At 36.5% G+C, this 18,522-nt stretch overlaps 7 protein-coding genes across 7 annotated transcripts; 4 read left to right on the forward strand and 3 right to left on the reverse strand.

Moving 5' to 3' along the window:
- Positions 1–1,387: 1,387 nt before the first annotated feature.
- EV154DRAFT_500766 (uncharacterized protein) lies at positions 1,388–2,524 on the forward strand. The gene has a single exon (XM_051600624.1). The coding sequence runs from the start codon at positions 1,501–1,503 to the stop codon at positions 2,137–2,139; it is 639 nt and encodes a 212-aa protein (XP_051460195.1). The 5' UTR covers positions 1,388–1,500; the 3' UTR covers positions 2,140–2,524.
- On the reverse strand, positions 2,350–3,728 carry EV154DRAFT_500768 (60S ribosomal protein L11). Its single transcript, XM_051600625.1, has 3 exons — positions 3,524–3,728; positions 3,230–3,451; positions 2,350–2,960 (listed from the first exon to the last, which is right to left on the reverse strand). Exons 2-3 carry the CDS (start codon positions 3,230–3,232, stop codon positions 2,427–2,429), a joined length of 537 nt encoding a protein of 178 aa, XP_051460196.1. The 5' UTR covers positions 3,233–3,451; positions 3,524–3,728; the 3' UTR covers positions 2,350–2,426.
- Positions 3,729–5,337: 1,609 nt separating this feature from the next.
- Positions 5,338–6,232, forward strand: EV154DRAFT_542715 (60S ribosomal protein L16; the record flags this gene model as incomplete). The annotated part of the gene is made up of 3 exons (XM_051604535.1): positions 5,338–5,355; positions 5,439–5,577; positions 5,650–6,232. The coding sequence occupies 3 exons, from the start codon at positions 5,338–5,340 to the stop codon at positions 6,099–6,101; spliced, it is 609 nt and encodes a 202-aa protein (XP_051460197.1). The 3' UTR covers positions 6,102–6,232.
- Positions 6,233–6,464: 232 nt separating this feature from the next.
- On the reverse strand, positions 6,465–8,353 carry EV154DRAFT_582026 (kinase-like domain-containing protein; the record flags this gene model as incomplete). The annotated part of the gene is made up of 7 exons (XM_051606660.1): positions 6,465–7,024; positions 7,088–7,251; positions 7,308–7,478; positions 7,540–7,774; positions 7,827–7,975; positions 8,044–8,154; positions 8,227–8,353. 7 exons carry the CDS (start codon positions 8,351–8,353, stop codon positions 6,662–6,664), a joined length of 1,320 nt encoding a protein of 439 aa, XP_051460198.1. The 3' UTR covers positions 6,465–6,661.
- Positions 8,354–12,109: 3,756 nt separating this feature from the next.
- Positions 12,110–15,467, forward strand: EV154DRAFT_460617 (Glutamate/Leucine/Phenylalanine/Valine dehydrogenase-domain-containing protein). The gene is made up of 3 exons (XM_051597521.1): positions 12,110–12,350; positions 12,427–13,052; positions 13,119–15,467. The coding sequence occupies exons 1-3, from the start codon at positions 12,193–12,195 to the stop codon at positions 15,350–15,352; spliced, it is 3,018 nt and encodes a 1,005-aa protein (XP_051460199.1). The 5' UTR covers positions 12,110–12,192; the 3' UTR covers positions 15,353–15,467.
- Positions 15,468–15,474: 7 nt separating this feature from the next.
- Positions 15,475–16,958, reverse strand: EV154DRAFT_439470 (4-dihydromethyltrisporate dehydrogenase). Its single transcript, XM_051596901.1, has 4 exons — positions 16,888–16,958; positions 16,672–16,830; positions 15,842–16,613; positions 15,475–15,783 (listed from the first exon to the last, which is right to left on the reverse strand). The coding sequence occupies exons 1-3, from the start codon at positions 16,952–16,954 to the stop codon at positions 15,877–15,879; spliced, it is 963 nt and encodes a 320-aa protein (XP_051460200.1). The 5' UTR covers positions 16,955–16,958; the 3' UTR covers positions 15,475–15,783; positions 15,842–15,876.
- A 238-nt stretch (positions 16,959–17,196) lies between these two features.
- EV154DRAFT_561058 (uncharacterized protein) lies at positions 17,197–17,572 on the forward strand (the record flags this gene model as incomplete). The annotated part of the gene is made up of 3 exons (XM_051605649.1): positions 17,197–17,236; positions 17,302–17,324; positions 17,387–17,572. 3 exons carry the CDS (start codon positions 17,197–17,199, stop codon positions 17,570–17,572), a joined length of 249 nt encoding a protein of 82 aa, XP_051460201.1.
- Positions 17,573–18,522: the final 950 nt, after the last annotated feature.

Raw genomic sequence — 18,522 nt, forward strand, 5'->3', positions numbered from 1 at the left:
TAGCATTTGGCAAAGAAATTATGCACGGCCAATATCAGGTTAAACTACACGTGGCTTTTATACGAGAAAAATAAGCATTTGTATTTCATGACGATTAGCCTTTTTTAGACCAAAAGCTGGAATACCCAAATAAAATGTACTGCTTCCTCGGCGCCCGATGACGGCAACGTATTTAAAGTTCAATTTAAGAATAAGATTTATGAGTAACCTCAGTTTTTTATTGTCAAGAACGTTTTAAACTGGATTATTAATTGTGTAGAAAACGAGGCTTTGATCGAAACATACACCAAGGAAAAAAGCTGAGCCAGCGGCCCGAATATGACTTGAAACAAAGAAGCGTCCTTCCCACGCAGGGAAATACAATGTCGTCATTGTATAGATCTGTAGCTCATGCAATTGCACATGAATATTATACACTTTTTTCAAAAAATATTAGTTCAAAATATAAAAAAAATTGTTCATAAAGGAAAAGTCATTTACAACGCCTAAAAAAAACTAATATTGCTTGAATTTAAAATGTAAAAATAGTGTTTAACTACCACGCCAAAGTAATATAACGCGTGTATCTACCGCCGTAATACTTTACGGCTCTGATAAGCAGTTAGAAATAATGACCAAAATAACTTGTGTGGCTTTTTTGTTGAATCAGTGAACAATGTTATGGCTCTATAAACTACAGATCGCGAAGTTGGTACATAGCAGCTAAGGATTTCCAGAGTTCAATTTATATATTTGATTGTATACTATGGAGAGGGGGGATAACAAATCATAATAATACTCGAAGATAAGAACGAAATTTTTAGATTGGATATTATTAAAACATTAAAAGTAATTGAAGATGGTCTTAATTCTTTAGATAACTTACTTTTTAAGCTTTGGATCCACATATAAGAGTGATATTTTGTCAAATGTGCATAAGTTGGTAAAATCTTCTTCTCCCAAGCGTGACATATTACAAAAACTGTAAATTATAGAATCTTAAACCTTCTGCATAAATCAAATTCTCTCTTCTTTCATACCTTGTTATTTTACGGCTCCCTTTTTTTAAAAAATTTGTTCGTTTGCACTCGACACTTGTGATAATACAAGCTGGGACAAACACAAGTTCATTACCTAAATGATCTGATTATGAGCTTCACCATAATCGTGTAATCCAATATTGAACTGGCATTTAATAGATATCGCTTTCATTCTGTCTAGATGATACATCGCTTGTCGTAAAGATAAGATCAGAAATGGTTTCTACCTAATGATCAAACGTTAAAGTGATCTGACGAATAAACAGTGCTGATTAATGCATACACAAATTATTGTGTGCTTTGATCGTAAAAAATGATTGGGTGGCTATTCTGATATGGCAAGAAGTCCAAACATCCAACGTGTTATGGACATGTGTCAAGTGCTTACAATCATGGTATACAATTGTACATATTTTAAAATAGCCAGACATATTACCTTGTCTTTTCGCTTTATTTTTATACATACACAAAATAAAAAAAAATGGAAGCCCTGACTGCGTACCAAGTGTTGCAACAACCTATTGTCCCGGTATCGATGTTGTTCAGTTTAACATTGCTTGGTTGCGGATTTTCGTACATACATGAAAACCATCGATTCAGCGAAAAGCAACTAAGCTGGTTCCTAACTTTTGTTAGTAGCTTAATATGTACTCTGGTATCTATTCCGTTTGTGGTTCAATTCTTTTACCATGGCTTGGATATGACCTTGCTGTCCACAGATAGCGTATTTCATACGGGTTTTATATGTTTTTTTATCAATTACTTGATACTTGATTTAGTATTAGGCAGCATATATTACCGCCAACGTATAAAATTAGTGACTGGATGGATTCATCATCTTTTTTATATTGTGACATTGTTTTGGCTTTTACGATTAAAAATCGCATCATTATTTACAGTAGCATCCATTTTAGAGTTACCTACATTGATATTGGCAGTGGGATCAATGAAACATGAGTGGCGATCAGATTATTTGTTTGGATTAACGTTCTTTGTGCTTCGACTCGTGGCACATGCTTGGATGATGGTTGCATTAAAAAGGTATCACCGAATAGTGTATATATGGATTATAGCGTTGATAATTTATCCACTTCACATGTACTGGTTCTATGGTAAGTAGTTCACCATTATAACCATCCCAAACTAATATGACAATAGGCATCATTCGTACCCAGTGCAGAAAGTCGACGACGCAACGTGCATAATTAATTTATTCCATATAAAACCCTCCATCCTATTTCAATCTACTGGAATAAAGGTTGATTTTGAATGTATGCAAATATATATATAAAAAAAAATAAAAGAAATGAAAAAAAGGAAAAGAATGGACCCTTTTCGACTTTTCTTTCGTTGGTATTTCTCGCTATTTTTTTTTATTTATTTGTACACAAAAAAAAGAGACACGACTTAAGCCTTGTAGGAGATGACACCATCGAAACGGGCCTTGAACCATTCTTGGGATTCCTCCTTCTTGATTTGATGGTTGACACCAACCTTGGTCTTACAATGCTTTCTGCGGGCAACGCGGTTACCGGGACGACCCATAACGACGAAGTAATCCATACCGTAAATTCCAATAGAGGGATCGTACTTAATACCCAAATCAATATGTTCATCAATACCGAAACCGAAGTTACCAGTGTTGGAGAAGTTACGAGCCTTAAGTTCGTATTCCTTGACCTTCAAACCACGTTCAAGAATTTCCTCGGCCTTGGGGCCACGGACGGTAACGTGAACGGCAATCTTTTCGTTACGACGAATAGAGAAAGTACGGACGGTATAGCGGGCCTTGGTGTAGACGGGAGTTTGACCAGTCAATTGTTCAAGAACCTTGGCGGCACGAGTAAGTCTATCACCAGACTCACCAACACAAATGTTGAGAACCAACTTCTCGATTTGGAGGTTTCTCATGGGGTTGACTTTAGTCTGTTGTTCAGCACTCTATTATTATACAAACCATTAGTATCCCGTCGGGTATATGTGAACAAAAAGAGAATATAAAATGTCGGAATGGATTGTCAGGTTGTTGCAGTCGTATCTTCTTGAGTTAAATTCTGAATTCCAATGGTGTCTGGAGCTTTCTTTTTATTTTATTTAATTTTTCGTTCTCCATCTATAAATCGTATCCATTGTCATCCAAAATTTCCAATCCATCCATTCTATATTCTCTCTCATCCATCATCTGGTTTGTTTGGGGTTTAATAATTTACCATCGTTGTTGATTGATGCCCACGAGGATGGAAAAGAAAGATTTATCGATTTGGTGCCTTCTGTGGCCAGGTTGTTCGGAAAACAACCGCGAGTCCTTCCCCTCAGAGGTTTAAAACGCCGCTCCTGTTTGCAATGAACCCAGCTTAAAACAATGAAGCCCAACTACAGAGTTGACTCATAGTAGTAATGAGATTAGCCATATCCTGCAAAAATTAGGCTGCCTACTTTGAATCGATAAGAAAGCTAGCCTATTTTTGATAAAAAAACAAGTTTTGCTTCATAACTATATTTACGCGTTGGGTTTTTTTCTGGGAGCAATTCGTTGCACTCCGCGCATAACCGTTTGAAAAGCATTACATTGAGAAACTAAAACCCCTTGTCAACAAAATCTTTCGAAATTTTGATGTTCAATATGGATAATGTCAAAAAAAAAAAATGTATTCGTGCCTCTTATAGAAGTAGTAGTTGCATATTGGTAAAATATGCAGCATATTTTTTTAAGGGCGTAACACTATTTATTGATTTATATCCGGAATGCTGTCTCTATCCATTCAAGTCACTACCTTGAATTTTTCTATAGGGTTTTATTTTTATAGGGTAGAGAAATTTCTCAAGACCCAACAGTTAGATACCTGGACAAACGAACATATCAAGTACAAGATACAGAAAACTACGTAATCCTTCATATTTACATGTAGGCAAGAGGCTACTCCGACGGCATCATTTGATAGTAAAATATGGTTAAGCTTTCAGAGCAGCTGGCTCCGGGAAATGCGGTTATCCCGTGTTGTCTACTGCTTTCCCCGAAGTCTGCAAAAGAATAGGATTGCTGAGTGCTGAGCTAAACTTTTAATTATTTTTGGGGTAATCACAAATTTACTGTCATAGTTTATTGCACACGTTCGGCTACCCTTAGTCCATACAATGTCTCTTTAAAACCTGCTTAAAGAAAAGTTTCCTTTACTTGTCGTGTACAACATTATATAAAAGTTAATTTCATCTATTCAGGGCGCAGTTACCTTTTATATTGAAAGCAAGCAGTAACTATTTTACTGATTTAAAAATCTTAGCTGAATTTTCTTAAAATCGCGTATGAGTATTTGAGTCTGCTTGCTATAAAATACGGGAACATATTTATATTTTAGTGATTGGGCCAATAGCTAAATGGACTAAATGGTGTATAACGTATGCTGTATGCAGAAAAGCTTGTGTTTTTATACGTTCTGCGGTTGATAAGCTGTAATGCATTGACAAGTTTAGCACAAGCATTTAAAGTGGCGACCAGTTTGAGTTTTTGCTTATAAAAGTAGAATTGCCTTAAGATGTAGTCTACTTCCACATTTCTAAGAAATTGTGTAAGATCAAGTCAAGCCAGAGTCGAAAGGATTCGCCTGATATATCTTTGTCACGGAGTTTTACACTAGCAAAACATAAATTAGAATAACAGAAAGGTATGGATGACTGCTTGAACTTGACGATAGGAAATTTTTCTCTGGAATTTTATTGTACATCCCTGTTAATGTTACTGTATGATGTCGTATTTACTTGTCACTGGATATTATCATGAACTACTTTTGCGGATACATGCATTTTTTATTGTATTTTACAAGCTGAAGATAGTTTATGGAAAGTGTCAGCATCTTTTTTTTTTGTAGCATCCAAAATTACACCATGGAGATGATTATTGGTAAGGATACTAAGTGATTATATAGTTTATAACATTCGTGATTTTGAAGCAATTAGTATTGCGACCAATCGAATGACCCAGCCATGTTTCACAAACGATGACTTCTCACAGATACTGACATAAGAAACCAGGCTATTGTCTGCCCACGTTGTGCTATTAAAGATTACGACGACGCGTTTAAGCAATTTGGGCTTTCGATCGTTCGAATTGACCAATCAAGGTTATGCTTATTGATTTGAAGAAGTACTAAATAGCTATACCATTGACCGGTTTTCAAAATCAGAACCAATGGAATTAAAAGATGGACAGACCAAAAAATTTTAATGAATAAAAAAATAAAGGTGGCTTAGATTATACTCAAGTGGGGAATTAATCTCTGCACACCCTCTACTGGCCCTCTCTCCCTTTCTAAATTCAACCATGTCCACTTTCGAAAAGGTAAAATATGAACCTGCCCAACTGCAAAAACATTCAGATACGAAGCGCACGGTTCCTAACTATTTATTCTATTGAAATTTTAGACCATCGTAATTGACGGTAAGGGTCACCTTCTCGGTCGTCTTGCCAGTATCATTTCTAAGCAAGCCCTCAATGGCCAAAAGGTTGTTGTTGTCAGATGTGAAGCTTTAAACGTTTCTGGTGAATTCTTCCGTAACAAGTGTATGTATAGTATGAAAATAAGCTTTATTTATGTACTAATAAAAAAAAAATTATATAAAAAAAAAAAAATAGTGAAGTACCATGCTTACCTCAACAAGCGTTGTCTCGTCAACCCTACTCGTGGTCCTTTCCATTTCCGCGCTCCTTCTCGTATCTTGTATAAGGCCATCCGTGGTATGGTTCCCCACAAGACTGCTCGTGGTGCCGCTGCTTTGGATCGTATTAAGCTTTTCGAAGGTGTCCCCGCTCCTTATGACCGTACTAAGCGTATGGTTATCCCTGCTGCTCTCCGTGTCCTCCGTCTTAAGCCCGGTCGTAAGTACACCACCATCGGTCGTGTCTCTCACGAAGTTGGATGGAAGTACCAAGATGTTGTTGCCAAGCTCGAAGAGAAGCGTAAGGCCAAGTCTGCTGCTTACTACCAACGTAAGACTGCTCTCGCTGCCATCCAAAAGAAGGCTGTTGAGTCCAAGGCTGATTCCATCAAGGAAATCAACTCTGCTATCGCCGCTCTCGGTTATTAAATTTTAGCATCCTAATTTTTCTTATCCTCTCTTCATCCTCTCCCGTTTCCCTACTTTTCTCTCATTTTATACATAAAAAGATTAGTTAACCCACCCGCTCACGCTTGAAATAAAATAATTGATATTGTCATAAATAACTTTTTCAGAAAAGCTACAATGGACTTAAGATATCCCATCTGCCAAACTGATCTCAACATGTAACCTTAGGCTTGATTTAGACTTTTGGCAGATGAGGTATATCTGATCATTTCAAGAGCGACAGTGCGCTTCACCTTACGCACATACACATGTAGTTAGGCAACATACAAAGAAACAAACAAAAGAATACAATAGGTAATTATGACATAAATAAACACACACGACTTAGGTAATAGCATAATAGCCTTGTTGATCATTTTATATTTGAGTTTGTCTGTAAATAAATAAACACATGCGTAAGTGTTGCAAGATGTTTTTTTTAAAAAAAAAGAAAAGAAAAAGGGGAGCCATTGCGACTAGCGTATATATATTGTATTTTTTTTAGTTAAATAATAGAGGTATCAAAATATTGCATCATGTTATTATAAACACGAACATATGCCACAGGTTATGGTTGAAAAACACTTGGATAAAAATCCGCGCTTTTGAGAAGAATTCAAATCTTGTTGTTGTTGTTGTAGTAATAATGGATGGGATGAATCCATCGTACGATAATTAACTATAGCCGCGTCGCTTAACATCGGCTGGGCTGATCTATACATGTTTTGTTGGTTGCTATATCTTTTATTTGATAAGCGACGTTGCTGTTGCTGCTGTTGTTGCTGTTGCAATTGCTTTGTGGTGCTAGAATTTTGTCTTGTAGGTCTATCAGCTGCAACTGCGTTATTAAAACCTGCAACCGCAGTATGTCTATTATTAGGATTACGGTAAAAGTTGGATCGATACTATATAATAAAGGGGGGATGCTTAAATATTTTATCGACATATATCTCCCATATAAAACTTACTTCCCATCCCTTTCCATCATTTAATAACATCCAATCATAGACACCATCGTCTGACTCGCCTAATGTGTTAAGAACATTATCAAATAAACCCTTCATGTATTCATAGTTGGGATTCTCTTCAAAATCAAGTCTACGAGCATATTGCAAATAAGTCCCAAATTCGTCTACAATTTCTGATTGTTAGTATCATGTTATAACTGTCAAAATAAACTGATTGTACCTGGGAAACCTTCACATAAATCCTTGACTGAAGTGGATTGTTTTTTTTCACCAATCCGTTCATATTTTTGTTTGTTTGTTGCAGCTTTTAATCCTTGCCATGGTAAAGAACCTCTCAAAAAATACATGAATACATGGCCCAGAGATTCCAAATCATCACGTCTGGATTGCTCTAGAAAAGAGAACGTATATGTGAGTACAAATATGAATTTTTAGCCTCTTTATATTAATACCTCTTCCTAGATGAGTATTGATACTCATGTAACGGGCAGTTCCAGATAAACTCTTTCTTTCGCGATAAGGAATATGTTGTTTGGACTTGGGATCGCGGTAGAGTTTGGCCATACCAAAATCAATCAAATAAATGGTATTGGCATATTTTGTGTTTGGACGTCCAATTAAAAAATTGTCCGGCTTGATATCACGATAAATAAGATTACGTTCATGGATGGATTGGACACGGGTTATCTAGTTTTGGGATGTTAGTTTTTTTTCTGTATATAGACTAGGCATTTCTTACCATTTGTTTAGCAAGCATCGCTACAGTTTTAATAGAAAACTTGCGGGAACACATATCGAACAAATCTTCCAGACTAGGACCAAGGATATCTATGACTAGTATACTATGGAGACCTTCCTGACCAAAATAATATGCTGTAGGTATGCCACCTTTTTTTTTCATTTGTACATGAATGTTAATATATGATATTTAAAACAAAAATGAGTCTTAACTTTACTTATGCCTGCTAAAACTTTGTATGTTCTATATTCATCTCTTAACTGAGGTGCATCTGACTTTCGAGATTCGAATTTAATAGCCACTTGCTGATTGTTCATTAGATTAATTCCTATAATTCCAACGTTTATATTCTTTCTTGGTTTTTAATCTAGCTCTCCTTCTTTTTTTTTATTTATTTTACCTTCATATATAATACCAAAACTTCCTTCGCCAATCTTTCTACCGACTTTGTAGTGTACTCCCACCACATTGGACGAAGAAACTGAATTTGAAGAATTAGTACGTGTTTGACGATGATGACCCGCCATTTTCCTTGATTTTTTTTGCTTGTATTCAACACCAGTAAATAAATAAGCTTGCAGACAGTTATTGTGTAAACACCAGAAAAAGAAGTAGCTAGGGAGAGAAACAAGAGCTTTTTTTTTTTAAAAAAAAAGAAAATCAAAAAGACGAAACTGTACAATGAGATGCATCATTGAATCACCGACAATCAAGCCATTTTTCATTTTTTTATAGTTCCGCAACCGTTTGGTGTTCCTTCTAAGGTAATAAACGAAGTTGTGTTATGATGGGCTTCTCTTTTAGGTTTCGTTTGTTGATACTTTGATGCATATTTATACAGCTATAGAGAAATTTTTATTGGTTAAATTTGGGTTCAAATAGCTATGTAAAGGAAAATACAAAAAAGGACAACAACGCAAAAATAAGTTACAACGTTTGACAGCAAAGTAACGCATAATGTTAGGTTGGTAACCAGAACGACCTAGCTTTAAAGATTTAATTTTTTTATTACAATTTTCGGGTATCTTTACATACTTCAAAGTCAACGAGGAAAATAAAATGATGAACCTTGAGAAAAAGATATAACTGCACTATTATTATGGGTACCAGCAATAAATATCTTTAATAAGGTTTATGTACCGATCGATCTTTGTGTAGTACGTTAAACCGAAGGGTATAATAAGCCTGTTATTTAACGCTTGGGCACCTTGTAATGTATGTGTGCTGAAATATATGCTCAACAATACAGAGAAGAGAACGGAGAAACAATAAAGTGATTGTGCATAGAGGGAGAATCAGTTGACATAATATACCTCAATATTTACAATAACCAAGATTAATAGGGAAGACCAAATAATACAAACAGGATATTCCCATTTATCCGAGTTCTATTCGTGAAAGGAAAAAAAAAATACATCTCTTCATTGTTTTGCGACTATCAACTAAAAACTGTTTACTCATTATACTATAACGTAGTCGCGGGATAGTACCTCAATATTTAGATGGTGAAACAATATATCTTGAAAATACGGCTATAGAAAATTGTGTTTTTGATTTTATGTTTTTCTAGTTAGCTTGAGTTCTATCAAATTATACAAATCTCTTAGCGTTCAATTAAAAAAGATCATATCCCTAAAACCATTTTTACTGTCAGATTTGGCTGTGTAAAATAGTATCGATGCTATATCCTTATTACATAATACGATTTATTTCAGCTTGCGCTTTATTTTGACAGCCCCATTGATTACATAATGTTTTGTTTTCCAAAAGAGGCGGTATTAGGCACATCAATGTAGTGAATGAAGACATATATCAGCTCGTTTTTAAAAGAAGAATAAGATCTGATTAGCAAATGTTTGAAGACCCTACTGGATACTAATGACACATAATAAATAAGTGGTATTTGGAAGAGATAAAATGAAGAGCTTTATTTGTACACAAGTCAAAGATATATCAGGAGATGAACAAACATTACCTATCCTAGAGCAGTTGCTCCTCCAGACATAGAAAGTCCACCGATGTGGTAAAGTACACAGAATTTATATTCGATTATCGTTTAAATGACGACAGCTCCCGTTTGTTATACATGGTTAAGTAATAATATGCTTATGAAATTATATGGCGTTACATTATTATGTTATAAGAAGCTGCTGTTAATATTAAAATAGGGTGACTTGTAGTTACCAATAATAACTTTTGGTATAAGGCAATAACAAGTAGAATGTACTGCCCGCGTGTGAAGCAGTGGTTAACAAAAGAAACGCATGAAGCTCTTGTAAAAATGCATTTGTTTTTGAAGACGTACAGCCTTGGGTCAGTTGTCAAGTAAAATGGGGTTGAGGTATTTATCAAAGGGTCTGGTCCATACCCACCTTATTACCGCCCATACCAGCTAAAAATCATACCGCTGCCTTGGATATAGTGTGCGAGTTAGAATGCTCCAAAAAGGCAGTTGTTATCCTACTTGAGTCTAGTTTACTTTGGTTGTGTACATACAGTAAAACTTTGTACGACTTCGTAGTAGCCATAGAGAAAAGTTTGTTTCTCCTTTGAAGGGAGTATTTTCCTCTGATCATCGATGCAGTTGAAGGAGAAGAGAAAGAAAATTAAGGAGGATTATTAGAATTTTTTATGAGATTACTAAAAGACGACTAAACAAGAGTAGTGAATGGTGCATCAAACACGACTAACACGCATACTTCTAGATTACCGTGGAATTACCAGAATCACGATGTATAGTATTTTAGGGCAGTGCTTTTGAACGTCTCACAAGAAATTATAATTTATGCCGACATTTCCTTTGAGCCCTTGTGAATATGGGGACCGACTTTTCCCATTCTCAACACTGAGATGGAGATGATTATAATAAATTAAATAAAAGATTGTTACAGGGGAGGGTATTTAAAATAGTAAAAGTTCCCCACACTTAACACTCAGCTTTATATATATGGCTTCTCTAAAATCAATGCATGTAGCTGTCTTACATTGCAGATTCTTCTTAATATTGAATTTCAGTTTAGTTTGGAAAATAGAATAAAATCGAGTCATTTTAAAAACGCCAATTAAAGGCCCTGTTAAACCAAAATATGGGGGAGTGTAAAAAGGGTTTACAATTTTTGCTTTAAACTCCTCCGGCGTTTGAAAATAAGATTTTCCTCCCAGAAAGAAAAAAAATGGTTAGAAACAAAGATGTATGAAATTTGGGCAATCGGATGATAATAATACCGCATTTGTCATAATACAAAGGGTCTCGGCTTTGGTAGGGCAAAAGATGAGGGTAAGAATCTAATCAGTTGAGGCAAATCGACTGGGTACTTGGATCTTATAAACAGTTACACATTTAGCATAACGTAAACAAAAAGAATATCTAGGTTGTGTCTATTTCTAAATACAAACATTGTGTATTCTACATACATTAAAGTGAGCTGTTATCTTATCTTGTCGTGGCAAAAGATGTAACAAGCTCATTTCCCCGACACTACGCAATACCCTTCTTTCCTTATATTGGTTCCCCATGGGCCAGCTCTCAGCGTTTAAGGATCCGCTGTAAAGAGGGTTTATTTTAAAGAAACGCAGAAAACGAAAGGTGCCCTTGTAATTACACAATGCGCGCCGCGTGTCCTCTAAATAATTTCTAACAATGGTCTAGACAGCTAACTTTTTTTTTTTGGCTATAACCATATACAGTAACTTTTCTTCTAATGGGTAAATGTTGAGCTAACAAACATCATTTACGGTTCCTGTTCCTCGGAACACTCATCGAGTTTGGCCTGAGGTGCGGGAAATTGGAGGTAAATCAGGGGTGCGTTCCTTTTTTTATTTTCTCCACGTTTGAATTGTGTGGGGTAAAAGTCCTATTTTAACGCCAGCTTATGAATTATGAATCCAATTGGTTTAGTCTATTAAAAATAGCTTTTTTTTTTTTTTTTTTTTTTTAATTCATAACTCGTATACATATTGACGACATTTTATTTTCTCTTCTTCACTTGAAACACAACACTTAAAACTCCAGTTACCATGGAGCACACCATTCACCCACTTGATACAACAATAGTAACCTAAATTAGGTCACAGAGAGAAAAAAAGATGTGCCTCTTGTTTTATAAATAATAAAGTTAAAAGCACGATCCAAAACTTCCACGGTTATTTTTCTCACGATCTAACCAATGAAAATTGCGCCATTTACTAGAGCATCGTCATAGGCTCTACGGCGGGACGAGAATTTAGTTTTCTGACTCATTTGAGTGGTGCTAAACTGACATGATCTCTTTTTCTCCTTTTGATATAAATACAGACCTGCTTAACAGTTTTTCCCCCCTTTTTTTATTATTATTATTATTTACTCTATTTAATATAAATTTATAACATGTTGGATTCTACTCGTGTTCTTAACAATGAGAGCGGTTATGCTGCCAATGTCTACGAAGATAAGGAAAGCCAAATGCTCAAGGTATGTGATAATCTCGAACAACTTGGTTTCCTTCCCAAGGAGTTGGTAAAGAACGAGGTCTCTTGGTTCTACAGGTAAGCTACTAAAAGAGGGGAGGGGGGGGGAAGAATATCTACAATGAAATTGAGATGCTAAAATGTGTTTCCATAGCAACCTTAACATTGATGATTACTACTTTGCTCTCGAGAGTGTTGAAACCATCTCCAATCACATCATGTCTCTTTACGGTGCCAAAATCTTGGCTTACACCAAGAACGAAAACGTTTTGGACATCAATTTGCAAAAGGAAACTGATGATTCTGCCGTCTATATCCACTCTTCTGAGCCCGGTGTTTCTCAAATCTATGGTCCTCAACATGAAAAGGCTATTGACGAAAAGTTCTTGGACAATTCCACCTCAGCTGAAGCTTATCGCGTAGAATCATATCGTTCCAGCTCTAATGGCGGTGGTTTAACTTCTCAACTTCGTAGTTATTTTGTCACCAAGTGTGAGTTTGAAAACGCTGAACCTACTCCCGAACAAGAGACCGACATCAAGCAAGTGGCTGACAAGAGCTTCTTGAAGAAGGCTACTGATTATACTTTAAACCTCTACGGTGATGTCATGCAAACTGTTCTTCAACGTACTGGTCCTGTCATTGAAATGTATGAAGTCAAGGGCTCTCGTGAACGTCGTCTCATCATTGGTTACCGTCAAAGAAGCACCAAGGGTTTCTTCTCTGCTGTTTCCGATTTATACCATTATTATGACTTGTACTCCACCCGTAAATATGTTGGTAGGTACACAAACAAATGATCCTGGGAAATTTAAATATTAACTCCTACATTTTTTTTTTCTGTAGAACAATTCTCTAACGGTGTTACCATTATTGGCTTGTACTTGCATCCTGTCCCCCAATCTAAGGCTGCCCCTATTGAGCATTCTATCTATCAAGTCATGAAGGAAGCCTCTCTCTTATACTGTCTTCCCAAGACTCCTCTCCAACAATATTTCCAAACTAACAAGCTCTCCGTCCAAGAAATGGTTTATGGTTACGTTGGTTGGATCTTTGCTCAACATTTCCTTAACCGTTTGGGTAAGGAATACTTGAGTTTAACTTCTATTTTGGATCGTGCCAACCCCGTTCACGAAGAAGTCCTTTCCAAGTTGAAGAAACGTCTTCGTCAAGATACCTTTACTCGTGAATATATTCTTGATATCATGAAGAGATACCCTGAATTGCTCAAGGTTCTTTATGCCAATTTTGCTACTACTCATTATGTTAACCAACGTGAGGCCTCTCTCCAACCCACCATCTCTTACCAACGTTTGACCAACATGGAGGTTTTGTCCGTCGCTGATATCAGCAAGAAGATCAAGTCTGTCACATCCAATGCTCATGAACAATTGGTCTTTGAATCTTTCTTGACCTTCAACAAGCATGTCCTCAAGACTAACTTCTATCAAACTACCAAGGTTGCTCTTTCTTTCCGTATGGATCCTAGCTTCTTGCCTGAAATTGAATACCCTGCTCCTCTCTATGGTATGTTCTTGGTCGTTGGCTCTGAATTCCGTGGTTTCCATCTTCGTTTCAGTGATGTTGCTCGTGGTGGTATCCGTATGATTCGTTCTCGTAACAGAGAAGCTTACTCTATCAACTTGCGTACTCTCTTTGATGAGAACTATAACTTGGCCAACACCCAACATCGTAAGAACAAGGATATTCCCGAAGGTGGATCTAAGGGTACCATTCTCTTGGATGTCGATCAACAAGATAAGCCTCTTGTTGCCTTTGAAAAGTATGTTGATTCTGTTCTTGATTTATTGATCGATGGTGAAACCATTGGTGTTAAGGAGAAGTTGGTTGATTTGACTGAGAAGCCAGAGATTCTTTTCTTCGGTCCTGATGAGGGTACTGCTGAATACATGGATTGGGCATCTCAACATGCTCGTAGACGTGGTGCCGGTTTCTGGAAGGCTTTCACCACTGGTAAGTCTCAAAGCCTCGGTGGTATCCCCCATGACTTGTATGGTATGACTACTCGTTCTGTTCATCAATATGTTCTTGGTATCTACCGTACTTTCAACCTCAAGGAAGAAGAATGTACCAAGCTCCAAACTGGTGGCCCCGATGGTGATTTGGGTTCCAACGAAGTCAAGATTTCAGGTGACAAGACCGTTGCTATTGTTGATGGCTCTGGTGTCCTCTATGATGCCGAGGGTATTGACCGTGAAGAATTGACTCGTTTAGCTACATCTCGTTTGATGATCAGCAACTTTGATATTGAAAAGTTGTCTGCCTCTGGTTTCCGTGTTCTTGTTGATGAAGACAATGTCACTTTACCCGACGGTACTGTTGTCGAGAATGGTCTTTCCTTCCGTAACACTTTCCATACTAACGAACTTGCTCGTGCCAACTTGTTTGTTCCTTGTGGTGGTCGTCCCGAATCTGTCGGTTTGGATAACGTACATAAGCTTATCGGTGATGATGGTGTCCCTCTTTTCAAATACATTGTTGAAGGTGCCAATCTTTTCTTCACTCAAGAAGCTCGTCTTCGTCTCGAAAAGGCCGGTGTTGTTATCTTTAAGGATGCTTCTGCTAACAAGGGTGGTGTTACCTCATCTTCTCTTGAAGTCTTGGCTGCTTTGTCTTTCAACGATGAAGAATTCGATCAACACATGTCTGTCAAGGGTGATGTCGTTCCTGAATTCTACGAAGCCTATGTCGTGGAGGTTCAAAACTTTATCGAACACAATGCTGCCCTTGAATTCGATGCTTTATGGCGCGAACACAAGCTCACCAAGACCCCTATTTCTATTCTTTCTGATGAACTCTCCAATGCGATTGTTCAACTTCAAGCACAATTGCAAGGTTCTGGTCTCTGGGATAACGCTAGTCTCCGTACTACCGTCTTAAACCGTGCCTTCCCCAAGTTGCTTTTGGATACCCTCGGTCTCGATACTTTACTCGAACGTATTCCCGAAAGTTACGTCAAATCTATCTTTGGCGCTTATCTTGCCTCCCAATTCGTTTACAAGTACGGTGCTCACCCCGATAACTTTGCTTTCTTTGAATTCATGCGCGAAAACTTCTAAGTTTTTTTGCACTGTAAAACTACCTCTTATTAATTCATTTGTACTATAACACCAAAAAAATCTCTCTTTCATAACTTCTTTTTTGTAATAAATTTAAAAATTTAGTTGATATTTCAATATTTCTCGAGCTCTACATCCGTTAAAATTAGCCTCGCCTTTCTAATCAGGCAATTTACTTGTTCATAAAGAAAATATTTTTATAATCATTCTCTAAACAAATAAGTTTACTTTTCAAACCTCTACCTGCCTCAGAGAAAAGCGAGAGAAAAAGCGAGAGAAAAAGCAAGAGAAAAAGCGAAAGAGAAAGAGAAAGATTCATTGACCAAATACAGTCGTACGTTTATAATCATAATGCAATTATCCCCTTGTTTTACCTCTACCCCTATTCATGCATCCTGGTTTACCTCTCGTAAAAAAAACTATCGTTTTGTCTATACAGATAAAGTACTCAGTTATAAGACCAAAATCAAAGGCGAGACACTATTGTACCATAAGTTAAGAATCATACAAAAAAAGAAGGATATTTATTCAAAGATAGGTAACTCCAAACCAAAAGTGTTGGGTACAAGATCATTAAAGCGAGCATTTATATTTAATGATTTCAACTGCTCGATATCGTCTGCATCCAATTTATAAGAAAACAAATCCAAGTTGGTCTTCATGCGGGATTCTTGAACACTCTTTGGGATAACAATAATGTTTTGCTGAGCAGCAAATGATAAGAGTATCTGTCCATTATTTCGGTTGTGTTTCTGAGCAATTTTTGCAACCGTGGGATGGGTCATAAGACTTGGCACATGAGCAGTAGCAGGGGGAACCGCGTCAAATACCGTGTTGCCAAAGGAGGCATACGCAATTATTTCTATACCCTGAGATTTAACCCAAGTAACGAGACGCTCTTGACAAAGATAAGGATGAAGCTCGATCTCCAAAACGGCGGGAGTAATTCTTGCGTACGTCAGTAAATCAAGGACGCTCTGTACATTAAAGTTAGAAATTCCAATGTTACGAACAAGACCTGCGTCCACTAAATTTTCCATTGCCCTCCAAGTCTCGTGAACAGGAATACGTTGGAGAACAAATTTATTATCTTGGTTGAAGAAGCCGGGATTTGGATGTCTTGGGTCAACATATTCCGTAGCGAAAGGGAAATGCATAAGATAAAGATCAATATAATCCAGACCTAGATTTTCTAGAGTGACATCGAATGAACGTCTTACATCGTCCTTTTTATGAAAGGAAGTCCAAAGCTTGCTGATTACTAGTTTATAGAGTCAGAATACTTATACATCAATAATGTTTTTTATATTACGCATTACCAAACAGCTCTTCTCTTTTAACAATGCCTTCATCAATAGCTCTCTTTATGCCTTGGCCAACTTCAGTCTCGTTTTTGTATAATAACGCACCGTCAATCAAACGATACCCAGATTTGATAGCAGTGTAAACTACATTTGCGGTATCCTCCTGTGCAATACCTATTATTAATATATGTGAGTAAAAATTGTTTAGGCTTGCGAACTTCATCTACTTACGAGCAGTACCAAAACCAACTAAAGGAATTTTATCACCTGTACGATTCAAGTTGAGAAATTCAGTCATATTTCACAGCGGCGCACTAGGTGGTAAAAATGTACCACCGGTTGATTTTTTGAACTTCCAGACGTGAAATTGTACCACCGGTGGTAAAAATGTACCACCACGAACTTGCATTTTCTATTTTTTTTTTCCTTCATATTTTGAGAGATTATGCCAAAACCTGTTTGGGAGAGTTAAAAATCGAGGTATCTCAGAATTCTGTGATGATAAATTGCACCTGGGGTAAGCTTTCCCGTGATATCAAGATGAAATACATCATCATGTTGGAACGATTAGCCAAGAAAGGTAAAACAGACTTGGATAGATGCCAGAACTACTGGGGGGAGCAGAAAGGTTGTTGGCAAGTGTAGCTCACAACAGACTGGGAAAAAGGGTAATACAATGACTAAACAATCACACTTATTTATTATTATGTTTCTAATGCGTTTTCTGTAGAACGTGTCAACCCGGGAAGCAGGATCTTTGTCGGATGACGAAGAGACTATTCCCTCTATTGCTGAACTAGAGGAAGAACGGAATAGTCCTCTGCACGGCGATGAGAATACTGGCGTAGAAGAGCTTGAACAGACTTTAGAAGATGACCGTATCCACCGCTCTAGAAGAAAAATAGCCAGAAGATAACTACTAAAAATTTCAAAGAATTCGCACTTTGAATAATCTAATGGATTAATAAACTTACTTTTTTTTTTTTTTTTTTTTTTTTCTCTTTCTCTTTCTTTCTCTTCGTAAATTCTTATTTGCACAACCTAAGTTTTGTAATATATGATATGATTACAATCTCGCAGGTTGTAGAAAAGACTAAACAATAAGAAAAGGTAGTAATATAGCATATATAAATATTCATCCTATTCCTGGCTTATAAGTTTCGTAGAAAGTTTGTATATTCGCTTTGTGACATATGGTGAAGGCACTAGATAACATTACATCTTCATTACGTTTTTTAACTGTGTTGTATAGATTCAGAGCTTTTTCTGTGCTGATATTAAAGGCTTCAATATGTAGACAAGCTTCTTCCAGGCTGATGAAATGTTTTTTAGGCTATAGAAAATTTTTTTAGCCTGCATTTTTTTTTATTTTAGTCTGTATTTTCTAATTTTAGGGCGATTTATTTTTATTTTAGGCTACATTTTTTTATTTTATGTTGTATTTCTCAAGGAAGTCCAACTTTTTTCTTAGTCTTATATGCTGTTATACCTTATGATCCCTTGGCTCTTTATGATGTTTATTGAAAGACTTTTTCTTGCCGTTATATCTTGTTGATAGTAAGTTAATTAATATTTCCATTTAATTTTTTTCTGGTGATAATATGGATGCAAGTTCAGTAGCTTCGAAGTGAAAATACAAAATAAATACCAATAAAAACGTTTTCTATACCCCCATTTTTTCACAGTTTTTGTGTATTTATACGTAAATTTTTTTTCGATTATGTAATGCTTTAAAGTAATAAAAGTGCAACGGAATGAACAAAAAGACATTTTAAAGTGGTAAAAACAAACAACAGACGGAACAATATATCAATGTAAAGTGGTAAAAACATGCAACAGACGGAACAATACATCAGTTTAAAGTGG

Source organism: Mucor mucedo, assembly GCF_025094135.1.
Source record: "Mucor mucedo strain NRRL 3635 chromosome Unknown EV154scaffold_22, whole genome shotgun sequence".
Classification (NCBI taxonomy): domain Eukaryota; kingdom Fungi; phylum Mucoromycota; class Mucoromycetes; order Mucorales; family Mucoraceae; genus Mucor; species Mucor mucedo.